The sequence below is a fragment of the Cynocephalus volans genome, chromosome X (genome assembly GCF_027409185.1).
Source record: "Cynocephalus volans isolate mCynVol1 chromosome X, mCynVol1.pri, whole genome shotgun sequence".
Lineage (NCBI taxonomy): Eukaryota > Metazoa > Chordata > Mammalia > Dermoptera > Cynocephalidae > Cynocephalus > Cynocephalus volans.
The window spans coordinates 60525737-60538394 of record NC_084478.1 but is presented as its reverse complement, the minus strand read 5'-3'; the positions used below and the strand labels follow the sequence as shown (position 1 = coordinate 60538394).

Here is a 12658-nt window from a genome sequence, read left to right as displayed (position 1 = left end):
CAATATTATTTATGTGGGATGCTGAGATCTTACGATTCCCACTAGAGAGCAACCAAGACTAACCCAGTCCTTAGCTTTCAGGGAAGACCAGCACAGATGGATGATGCTTGGGGACCAGAACCTGGTCCAGAGAGGTGGTTACCTGGAGCAGCTACAATTGAGATGAGCCCTAGGACGTGTATGAGTTTATCTCAGAGAGAGCCAAGGGTCAGAACAGGGAGGTCAAACCAATTGTTAAGTTGAAGGCAATCACAGGGCTAGAAATGGAAGCAAAATCTAGAAGGTTGGGTGCTAGGGAGACACCATGGTGCAGACAGAAGCAAAGAGCAAGGACTGGATGAAACTGGAAGGGCTCAGACACAGCCTTAAGTGGGCATTGGAGGCCCAGGCTCATTCCTATTAGCCACCAGACGAGTTGGGGGAAGTGAATCAGTCATAGTGTCACCCTAGGCAGAAATTATTGCCAGTCATCTACTTTTAGTCCCTTGACTCCCTGAAGCTAGAAGGAGCTCTTCAAGGTTAGGAATGTAAAGTGGTAACAGTAAAACTGTGAACATAAACTAAGCTGGTGTATAGCTTGTTTCTTCTAATTGGCTTTTAACATTGTACACTAGGCACACACATAGCTATAGAAATGAGGTCAGGATGAAAGCAGCCATTAATTTCCCCCTTTTTCTTGTTTGTGTGTTTTAGATTTATCCTTGCCCACAAAGCCAGAAAACTGGCTCGTCTTACCAAAGAAGAAAGGTAACAAGAGGAGTGCCTCTTCTTTCCCTCCCTCCCTCCCTCCCTCCCTTCCTTTCCTTCTCCTTTCGTTCTTTGCCGCCTACTTGCCTGACTTTCAATTTTACTTAAGTTTTTAACTTACAGGCTGCTAATCATATGTGTTTTGCCAGTGGCATGTAGGTGCTATGTTGATTATAAGGGGTTTGCTGTATAAAGGTGCAGTGCTGATAACTTAAGCACCAAGTCTTCAAATTAATATTTATTGAGTGTATTGCACATAAGACAGTATACTAGAAGCTATGGAGAATACGAAAATGGATAGAACCCAGGGGCTGAAAATTTGCTTGATGACCAGATAGACAAATTACTGTGTTGCAGGGTGGTCTGCAGTACATACTACATGAGCGATGCATAACAATTACAGATTGTAGGTACAGAGGGGCTAATCTCTCTGCAGGTGGCAATTTCTTCTGGCTATTAGTATTCACTGCCAATTATTTATTCCCACACCACCACTGATAACATATTTACCAACTATGAGCCCCTGAATTACATTATGGTGCATTCTTTACCCTTCCATCAGCATGCTCCTCCATGACCAATGCCACCTCTGTCCATGGGCAGGGCTATGGAGGTCTGCCTGGGCCATTCACCCAAAAACGTCCCCAAGAATGCTTTGTCTGGTTGGTTTACTGCTGGATCTCTAGTGCCTGCAAGAAATCTTTTCCAAATTTGTCTTTTGAACATGTTTGTGGCTTATTTACTTTATACTATAATAAAATTTTATCTTTTTATGTAGTCAAATTTATCCATTTTTAAATCATGACTTCTGATTGATCTATGATGAATAAAAAAGACTTTCTTATTCCAAGATAATTTTTTTTTAAATCACCCATTTTTTCAGTTACTTTTATGCTTTCATCTCTTATATGTAAATGTTTGATCCTTCTGAAATATATTTTGGTGTAAGAAGTAATGTAGGAGTCCAATTTTATTTTTTTCGTGGGCAGCCATTTGTTCCGGGGCCATTTTATCGAATTGTCTTTTTCTCCATGGGTTTAAAATGCCCACCCTTATGAATTCTAAATTTCCTATGTATTTGGTTCTATTTCTGAACTTAATTTTATTTCTTTGCTCTGTGTGGCTATTCCTCTGCTTGTGCCAAACTGTTTCATTTATGTAGAAACAAAGGAAAAAGAGCCGGTTAGCTCACTTGGTAGGGCATGGTACTGATAACACCAAGGTCAAGGGTTCAGATCCCTGTGCTGGCCAGCCACCAAAAAAAAAAAAAAAAAAAAAAAAAAAGAGAGAGAGGGAAGGAGAAGAAATTAGGCATTTTGTGATTTTTTGTAGAAAGAGATCATGGCTTTAAAATAATAATAATCATTGCTATTTTGTAAAAATCAGGCTGGAAATAACTATAACCTCATTTCTTCCTTGACATTTCTTAACTGTTGGCTTACTTCCAATTCCTCCATTCCACTAAATTTCCTAAGAGCTACTATTGTTGAGCATTTATTTGTTATGAACAGTTATTGGGCTTAGAACTCTATAACACTTTTTATCGGTGGTTCATCAAACTTGAGAATCACCTGGAAAGTTTATGAAAACACAGAATTGCTGCCATTTCCGTTTCTGGGTTAGTACGTCTGGAACTGGGCCTGCTAATTGGCATTTTTAACAAATTCCTGGGTGATGCTGATGCTGCTGGTCTAGGGACCACATTGTTTTAAATCAGTAGTGAAAAAATCATGCAAGATTGTTGATAAAACTAAAGCTCAGAGAGCTTACATAACCTGCTTAAGATCTTAGTGTGTGAGAGACAGAAGCAGAATTCAAGGCTTTCCTGATCCACACTCTTTCCAGTGTGTGCACTGCCTTGTAATGGGGCGGGGGGAGGAGGAGGGCTGAGCGTGGCTGTGGCTCCCCTCCCAGAGCTGCAGAGCTCAGCACACGGATGACACTTAAGAGGCACACGGCGTGCTTCCTTGAATGAATGAACAAATTGCAGGGTGCCCCGGTGATTCAGGCAGCACGTTGCTTTTCTTTCTTAAACATTTATCACCAATCTCGCACGATTCATATCTGACCTCACAGATTTGAGACATTGGAAAAAGAACAATGTGCCTTGTTTTAAAAAATTAAAACCAAGTATCAGAGCGGAATCATTGGCTCACAGAGACTTTTCTATGAGGGGATAGGTGCCTCTTTCACTTTTTCTTTTCCTTCCTTCCTTCCTTCATTTTCACTTCTGCCTCTTTTGGTTTTTCTCCCATAGGTTGAAGAAACTTTGTGAGCTCTATGCAAAAGTTTTGGGCTCCCAAGATGCTCTGCACGTAAGGCTGCTTCCCAACCCTTGCCTGGGGGAGAGAGATCTAGCTTTGTCCTCAAGGACTAATGGGGATAGATTCATGCAAGTATAGGGTCCTAGAGCTCATGTTTCCCCTGATATACTCGTGGAAGGGTCTGCACAGAGCTGGTCAATTTATAAGTCGTCCCAGAGAGTGTGGGCCCTGGCTACGCTGGTGGTGGGTTAGGGACCCTGCCATATGCTGTGGTTTAGGTGGTGCTACACTTGTCCCTGAATTCTCCCTCTGCCTGAAGCAGGGCATTAGGCCACTCTGCTCCCAACTCTGTCGGGGGGTAAAAGAGAGGAGCTTTTGCTGCCTGTAGGGAAATCTTAGATCCTGGCAGCCAGGATGGGAATCTAAAGAGCTTTCTTTTTCTCTGGTGACCTTGTGAAAAGACCAGAGTCTCAGTCGTGTACATAAATCTGCACCCACCCTACCCCTCACTATCTTGTAGGTAAGAATAGGATGACCTGCTGCCCTCCTGCATGTCCCTTTTTCTGCCTTGTTTTACCCTTGAATGTTAGGGATAGAAGGAAGACAGGCTGATGCTACATGGCTTAGTCCTATTACTCTAACACTTACTTACCTTACTGAACTTGGAAGTTTCTTGCTTCCTCCTAGTCAAGTTGTTGTGACTTTTCAACTTGAAAATTTTTGTTTATTATTTTGAAGTAAGATTCCCACCCCCCCCCCCCCAGTTGCAGATATTCTGTACTTGATAAAGGTGAAACACAGGCTCTTGAGTTTTTTTTTTTAAAGTTCTTTCTCAGCAAATGACCAAGAACAATTAATTGACTGGTGTGGAGAGAAATAGAATATTAATGAGGAGTGTGCTTTGTTTCATTTTTTGCATTCATGTACCATTTAGAAAGTTTAAATATAGGCATAACGTCCAGGCTCAAGGATGGTGAGTAAATTAGCAAAATCAAAAATGTATACACACTAAAAAAATCACTTAGCATCTGTTAAAAATTAGTTTTTCTGTTTAAAAATGCTGTTCAAGATATTTCACCCTGGTAGATATTCAAGTTTTTTTTGAAATTATGTTCTGAGACACTCTCAAGGATAAAGCAGTTTGTAATTGAAGTTCCTCCAACAACCTTTGAAATGGTTGTTTGGGGAATCTCAGTTGGAAAGAAAAGCAGTTGTTGTCCTCTATGTCCAAAAAAGTTAATCCTTTTTCATTTAGGAAAGTCTCTTTTTCTAAGAAGAATGGAGATGATTAATTCCCAATGATAAAAATGAGTGGGTCCTGTCCTTGATTGCTCTTGGCATAGAGGGGACCACTTGCTTTACTCTTGCTTTGGTGTCTATTGTGTGGAAGGAAGAAATTCATGGGAGCAAGGAAGGATGAAAGATAAAGTCCGACCTTTCTTCTGATTGGCTGGAAACAGCCAGAGAAGGATGTTCAGGAGCTGGATGTGGAGCTCAGAGACTGGAGTGTGCAGTGCACACGTTAACACCACGAGAGGCCGGGCCTCATACTTTGTAAATAGGATGCCTTACAAATGACTGTCCGAAGTCATCTATGTGATTGCAAATTTGTTTAGACAAAACATTTTTCAAAATCTGTTTTTAAGCATTTTTCTCTTGAAACTTACTATGTGGATTTTATCTTTTCAAAGTCATGCTTACTGATAAAGCTTCTGTTTAGTTACTTTAATAAAGAGTTAGAGCTTTGCAAAATCTCAGGTAAAGTTTTCCCTGTTCTTGGCAAAAACATATCTTTCATGCCAATAGTTGTTTACGAGTACCATCATCGGCAGAAGTACACCTACACGCGCAAGAACATTAGTTTGTCTGTCCAACTTCCCTTAAAAAAGCTCACCTCCACCAAAACCATGAATCTGGTTATCCTTTTTCTGCAACAGATATTATTTTTCTGCTTTTTCCCCCCTGTCCAATCATTCCAGCAAGCATAAATCTTTTTTAAAACTTTCTTGAAACTATTAGACACTAAAAACTTTTTAATACGTAAGAGCAAGTTAAAACTGGAGATAGATGATTGCAACTTATGAACAGTACCTAAGACATGAGTGAACCGAGTGAGAAACCTTTCTGAAGTCTGCATTTCGTAGAAGTTTCTTACGAAGGACATTTACTTGCCCAAAGACATATCTTCAAAAACATCAGGAATAATGAGGATCTATTTCAGAAATATATTAGTTCACCAGTACAAAGTCTACTGGACTGTGCTTGATTTATTGTAGACTAGATGTCTTCCTCTGCATCTCCTTCAAGCTTTTGTCACTCTGCCTTGCAGCCGGTGCATTATGAAGAGAAGAACTGGTGTGAGGAGCAGTACTCCGGGGGCTGCTACACCACCTACTTCCCCCCTGGGATCATGACTCAGTATGGAAGGTAGAGTAAAAGTGTGCTAAACTGTGACTGAAATCCCCTGCAACTGGATCCAAACTCTAAATAGGTTTATGTAGCTCTTCTGTCTCTTATAAATACAGAAAAAAAGAAAAGGTCTAATTTCCTTTGTATCGTGTGGATCGGATCTCATGAACAAAGTCATTATAATTTTGTGCCATAGTGTGACCTTTCACTCTTAATTCCTGTGGAGAAACAATCCCAATCAAAATAACCAAAGACGTTTGCCCCATAAGATAGCAATGTAGATGTTGGAGGGTTCACATATATTGTCAGAAGAAGTGTCCTTATACTGAGTTTAGAACTCAGTAAAATTTCCTCAAATGCAACTGTATGAATGCCAACATAGGTAGAGCATTCTAAAAGCAAAATGAATTCTAGACTGATCATAAAGGGACTTGGGTTCCAGTCCTGATTCTACCAATAACAAGTTTTGTCTTGTTGGACAGCTCACTTCTCTCTGAACCTCACTTTCCTTAGTAGGAGGATGAGAAAGCACGAGATGGCATCCAGTGGGCACTAATCAGTATGTTAATGAGAGTATGAGTTATTTTTTAACATCTTTATTGAGATATAACTCACATGCCATGCAATTCAGCCATTCAAAGAGCACAGTGGCTTTTAGCAGTCACAGCATTGTGCATACATGTGAGAGTTATTGATGTTTGGTTGATTGTATTTGATGACAATAACAAGGTATGAATTAATGGTATAACAGCAATTATTATGACCATTATAGTAATACTAAACCAAGCAATAATTTAATGCCAAGTGCTCAGTCTAAACTAGATAGGAAATGCAGAACAGTGATTGAGAAGCTGTTGAGCGTGTGCAGTAAGCAGAGGGTATAAATGGAAATGGCTAATCAGTTTGTTCGTGAAAACCCGTCAAGCAAGGATGAAGACCTGCTTATCAGAAGGTACATAATGACTTTGGTTAGCACTTTTCTTATCTTCCTGAAGATGACAAAATGTCATCCAAGAGAACATTCTGGGGTCAAAAGTCACCACCTGATAAGCTATGGGGTGATTGAGTTAATTTTCAGATATGCTGAGTATATAAAATGTCAATAGTATTTGTTTCATTCAGCATTTATTATCTATGTTTCAACTGTTTGCCATGCACTATGCTGGAAGCTTCAATACCAAATACACCCCTCGCTGCTGAAAAGGATCTGACAGCACTGGGGGCTGGGGTGGGGATAGGGAGAGGGCAGCACATCAAACTTTGACTCTAAAGTGTTGTGGTAAGTGCTCTAATTGAGGGGCACGTGGAGGGACGGGCCAGCCTTACCTAGAGAAATCTGTGAAGGCTTCATAATGCACATACCCCCTGAGGGTTGTGGGAGGCAGAGATAGGCTACTGGGGACGCAGCCTAGGCAGGTGGAAAGGTACGAGCAAACACTTGGAATCCTACAAGTTCCTGGAAAGTCTGGGGAATAGCTCTGCATGGCGGGGCTTTGGGTGATGTTGAGGATGGAATGGGGAATCAGACCAGAAAGGTAGGTAGGATCCTTTACCTCCTATGACACATTCAGGAACACAAAACTTGATAGCTTAGTGATATAACTCCCAGCCTCAGCACAGACTACCAGCCCACAGGGCTTCTCTTGAAGGGTCTTCAGGGCCCTGGCAGTATGCAGTATATTTTCTGCTTCTAGATGGAAGACAGAGGACAGAATTAACAGTATAACTTTAGTATAGAACTAAACATACATTTCTTAGGGAATTTTTCTTCTAGATAGAGTGAAAAACTAGTTATAGTGATTATGCAGTAAATCACATAAGCCACAAGAAATGTACGTGGAGCTCTCCTTTGTGATACCCTATATCCTTTGTGAATATGTACTGTTTGTTCACCCACCTGCAAAAGAAGGGTCAGAGAGTTTTCTTATATAGCTGCTGGACTTTTTTTTTTCCCCTAAAAGATTTCCACATGATGAGTGTAGGAAAATTATCTCTTCATTTAAAATTAATTCTTGGTTTTGGCATTTTTACATTCTGGGTGTTAGCATGATTAATTCTCTAAGCCTTTGTTCTTTCTTCTAATATTTAACTCTAGGGTTTGGCCAGGCCTCCCAGAGGACTCCAACTGGAGTTAGTTTCCTCTGTTTGAAAAAAGTGAGCATGCTGTGAAAAGTAGCATTGTTTAATAAACATGGAGAAAGCAAATCCACCTTCTCTTTCATGGAACCCTTCCTGAATGCCCTTAGGCACTCGATAATTCTAGATTATTCCATGTACTGTCAGTGTACTAATATTCTATTATATCTTCTCCTGTTCTTTTTTTATTTATAATAAGGGGGTCTTGGTGGTGCCTGACAATGTCTACCACAGTCTACCTCCATATTCTCATCTGCAAAATGGGGATAACAAGAATGCTGATCTCACAAGGTTGTGGTGACAATTCATGCACTTAGAAGAGTACTTGGCACCCGACAAATACAAACTGTTATAATTTAATGCAGTAAAACTCAACACTGGTAGAAGTAAGTGCTTAATGAATGGAAGTTATGGAGTCATAGTTAAACTCACAGATTTGTAAAATGCTACTGATGGAAAAGGTCTTAGAGATAATTGGACCATCCACTTTAAGAGATGAGGAAGCCAGAGCCCAGTGAGAGGAATTGTTTTGCCAAGGTCATTAGTTGAATACCCAGGTGGGGAATTGGGGGCATGTGTCACCTTGACCAGAGCTGGTGAGCCATAAAAGGAGCCATATGCGACTGGGCTCATATAGTCCCTAACTTCATGTAGGTGAAGCAAATACCTGTTTTACCCCCATCGATGTCAGTTCCTTTACCTGTAAATTCTGGGTGTAGGAGTGGACTTTAGCTTTTAGTCCATTTTGTCTTTAAGAAAGATCATGCAAGATCTGGAGAACCTAATGAACATTATTTCAAAATTGCCAATGTCCTCCTTGATGTTTAGAATCTGTGGAAGCTGACTAGCCTTGGTCTTTCTGGGAGAGCTTTTCTCTGGCTCTCTGAGACTGACCAATTTTACCTCTTTGCTTTTATTTCAAGGGTTCTACGCCAGCCGGTGGGTCGGATTTACTTCGCAGGCACTGAGACTGCCACACACTGGAGCGGCTACATGGAGGGAGCTGTGGAGGCTGGGGAGAGAGCGGCCCGAGAGGTAGGGCCCAGGGTCATGGGCTCTGGGGAAGAAGGCAACTCATGGGCCTGATAAACAGATCAAAGGTGTCTGAGATCCTGGAGCAACTCCCCAGTAACCCTCACCTGAAGATCCACCATTTTAACAGCAGTCTCAAGTGAAGTAAGCGACTTAACCCAAAAGTAATAACAAAAATATCTAACATGTCACCCAAAGTAAAAAGAGACCAGGGGACAAAAAATCACCATGGCTATACTTGAGAGATCACCGAAGCCTGATATTATAAAACCAAACATGTTTCTATTAGGTCCAGAATTCATTTTTATCTTTCCTGACAATTCTTTTGACGTCATTCCTATTAAGGTATATTTACAACTACTAAAATTTATGGTGTGCTTAATGGTTGGAACCACTTATAAAAAGATCAAAGACATTTTGAAGCCTTTTAAAGGTTGAGTGGGCTGCTCTGGCCTTTACCTGCTATTTTTGATGGATATCCCAAGATATATTCGCTTAGTCCTCTATTTAAAGAGCAGGTTAGGAGAAAAGATGGTATCAGTTTTGCTGTTTTCCAAGATGCTCTTTCATTTCAGATCCTGCATGCCATGGGGAAGATTCCAGAGGATGAAATCTGGCAACCAGAACCAGAGTCTGTGGTAAGCTATATTTTATTTCATGAATTTATTTTTTTTATTTTTTTATTTTTTTTTTATTTTTTATTTTTTTATTTTATTTTATTTTTTTTAAATTTTATTTTGTCGATATACATTGTAGCTGATTATTGCTTCCCATCACCAAAACCTCCCTCCCTTCTCCCTCCCCCCCTCCCCCCCGACAATGTCCTTTCTGTTTGCTTGTTGTATCAACTTCAAATAATTGTGGTTGTTATATCTTCTTCCCCCCCCCCCGGTTTGTGTGTGTGTGTGTATGTATGTGTGTGAATTTATATATTAATTTTTAGCTCCCTCCAATAAGTGAGAACATGTGGTATTTCTCTTTCTGTGCCTGACTTGTTTCACTTAATATAATTCTCTCAAGGTCCATCCATGTTGTTGCAAATGGCAGTATTTCATTCGTTTTTATAGCTGAGTAGTATTCCATTGTGTAGATGTACCACATTTTCCGTATCCACTCATCTGATGATGGGCATTTGGGCTGGTTCCAACTCTTGGCTATTGTAAAGAGTGCTGCGATGAACATTGGGGAACAGGTATACCTTCGACTTGATGATTTCCATTCCTCTGGGTATATTCCCAACAGTGGGATGGCTGGGTCGTATGGTAGATCTATTTGCAATTGTTTAAGGAACCTCCATACCATTTTCCATAGAGGCTGCACCATTTTGCAGTCCCACCAACAATGTATGAGAGTTCCTCTCTATTTCATGAATTTAGATCTCTTTCCTCTAAAAATAATTATTTGCAAGAAGAATACACTTGTGTATATTCACATACCTTTTCCTAAGTGATCCAACCCATGAATGTTTTAATAGTTACCATGGGTTAGGGCAGAGGTGAGAGATTTAGACAATCTTTGATAAATGTGTAGCTACCACATTCATTGCAGATTATTAAAAAAAAATATTTTTTTTGATGTGAAGGGTGGGGGAGACATTTCTCACAGAGTTTTAGACATATTAAAAACTCAATAAATAATTGTGAAATAAATATCTAACCTGGTGATTCTCAATAGGAGGTAGGAAAAGAAAAGAAGGTGTGTTAGCATCCCCTGTCCAGGGGCAAAGGGGTGGAATGAAATGGAGCATATTTAATCTAAATTAAACTTCAATGTACTTATCATTTTTGTAATAAAACCCCAGGAAGTTTTCCTGGCTGGAAGAAAGGATACATAGAGGAGAGAGTGGAAGCACATTGTAGAAGACAAGGGTTAAAAAGGTCAAAGTTATTCCTCTATCCTTTTAAGTGTGAAGTCAAAGAGAACAGACCTGCCACTCCAAAGTCATTCTCCTAGTGCTTCTGCTAGAGATGGGAGTGTGGGCTGGAGGGACCATCGAGTCATCCACTCAACAAATATTTATGGTGCACGTGTTCTGCATTGGCCATTGTAAGGGTACAGCAGCGCTTTCGTAGAGTGCAATAGCTGGTGGAGAATACAGGTGATAATCAAAAAGTTCAAGTACAATGAAGACATACTGAGGGAAAATGTCAAAAAGTTTAGGCTGAGGGCTTGGGAAAGGCTCCTTGAGGAAGCAAAGTTAAGTAAAAAGTCCAGTGGGTAAGAGGGGGTGAGTGTTACGAGCAGAGGGCACGTCATGTTTAATGGCCTAGAGGTTGGCAAGAGTGGGTCACATTCAGAGAACTGGAGGAAATGCAGACCTTCTGGAATGAAATGCACAAGCCCTGTACTAATATCAAATGTTCTGTGAACCTAGGATGTCCCTGCACAGCCCATCACCACGACCTTCTTGGAGAGACATTTGCCCTCCGTGCCAGGCCTGCTGAGGCTGATTGGATTGACCACCGTCTTTTCAGCAATGGCTCTTGGCTTCCTGGCCCACAAAAGGGGGCTACTTGTGCGGGTCTAAAGAGAAGACATCTGTAACCACACCCTATTCTTACTCTGTTTGGGGTGTGGGTTTGGGGAAGGGGGTTGCAATAAAGTTCCGCAAAGAAGGTGAAGCGAGGCAGAGATGGTGAAGATAAGTCAGACTCTGACCACAGGAAACACAGTATCTCTTTCTCCACGTTGGCTCCTGGTTGGCATCTCTTACCTGGCTTTGTACTCTGTCTCACCCATTTCCAAGCTCACTGTCTTTGGAATCTTTAGAATTAAATAGACTTGTTTAAGGTCCTTGTTGTGCCACAACACACCTTGCCCATGCACAGACAGCTAGTTTCTCCCCACCTCTGTGGTTTTGTGCTTATCCTTCTTCTTTCCTGTATTATCCTCACCTTCCCAAGTTCTCTGCATTATTATTATAGCTGAAAGACCTTAGAAGCCATTTAGTCCTCACCCTCTGTTTTAGAGTTGAGCAAACTGAAGCTGATTGAGGTAGAACTTACTTGCCTAAGGTTCACAATAAGCCACTGGTATTTGGGGGACTAGAGCATAGATTCATTGCTTTTCCCACCCCCCAGGATGTATTCCCCAGTTACTCTACTATAATTGCTAATGGTGTCCCTTTGTGTGGGTTTACTCTGTGCTAAGTTGTCTTGCACTACTCAGATGCTGTTCACTGTATATTAGGTCTTACTGTCTTGTGCAGTGTGTTTCCAGCTGATTTTAATTTTGGAGGAGATAGGAATCTTGTCTTCCTTTTGTATCCTCCATTATGTCTCAATACAAAGGTCAATACACACTTGGGTAATTAAAAATAAAATTGATTGGCCAGATGTCTGCCGTCTTTTCTTTTTGGGTAATAACTTTCAAAGTCTTGACAGATGAAATCAAGATCCAGTATTAGGTATATAATTCTGGTTTTACAGTATTTAGTCAAAATTTCTTGAAGCCCAGGTGGTATGTGCATTTTGATTTTATGATCCATCGTGGGTGGCATATGTGTGAGCACTTGGTAAATGATTTATAATGATATGGTAAAGATACTAAAAGACACACCTCCTTGCTTTCACCCCTTAAAAACCTGTCAAAATAATTGACATCTTAATAAGCAAGATGCTTAAACTATTAAGATTATTATAATATTTCAGTTGACCTTTGATATTCCTTATCAGTGCAAAGCTTTTTACTAGGTGCACTTGTTAATTTAAAACTACAGTTTCACAGTCCATTAAATCCTATTTGAACTACTTTTTAAATGAGATCATCATTTCAAAGTGTTCATACCTCTCAACCCCAAGGTCAGTTTTCATCAAGATGTACTTTAAATCCATAAATGACCATTCTCACACTCTCCTTTAGAAAACGAATCTTATTATTCTTAGCATACATGAAATTAAAAGCCACCAGAATTAATCAATAACAGTATAGAGTTTCTGATTTTACAGTGGCATTTACATGCATGAATTTATAGGAACTTTAGAGACTGTCTTAGTCTGTTCTGTGCTGCTATAACAGAATACCACAGACTGGATAATTTATAGTGAACAGAAATTTATTGGCTCATGGCT

At 40.3% G+C, this 12658-nt stretch overlaps 1 protein-coding gene across 1 annotated transcript in view; it reads left to right on the top strand.

Moving 5' to 3' along the window:
* MAOB (monoamine oxidase B) overlaps window positions 1-11858 on the top strand; it is a 113983-nt gene extending 102125 nt beyond the window's left edge. The window contains exons 10-15 of the mRNA XM_063083606.1: window positions 694-747; window positions 3005-3062; window positions 5341-5438; window positions 8480-8591; window positions 9164-9226; window positions 10963-11858. Coding sequence (XP_062939676.1) covers window positions 694-747; window positions 3005-3062; window positions 5341-5438; window positions 8480-8591; window positions 9164-9226; window positions 10963-11115 — 538 coding nt within the window. The 3' untranslated portion in view covers window positions 11116-11858. The remainder of the gene's footprint in view (window positions 1-693; window positions 748-3004; window positions 3063-5340; window positions 5439-8479; window positions 8592-9163; window positions 9227-10962) is intronic.
* The last annotated feature ends 800 nt before the right edge of the window (window positions 11859-12658 follow it).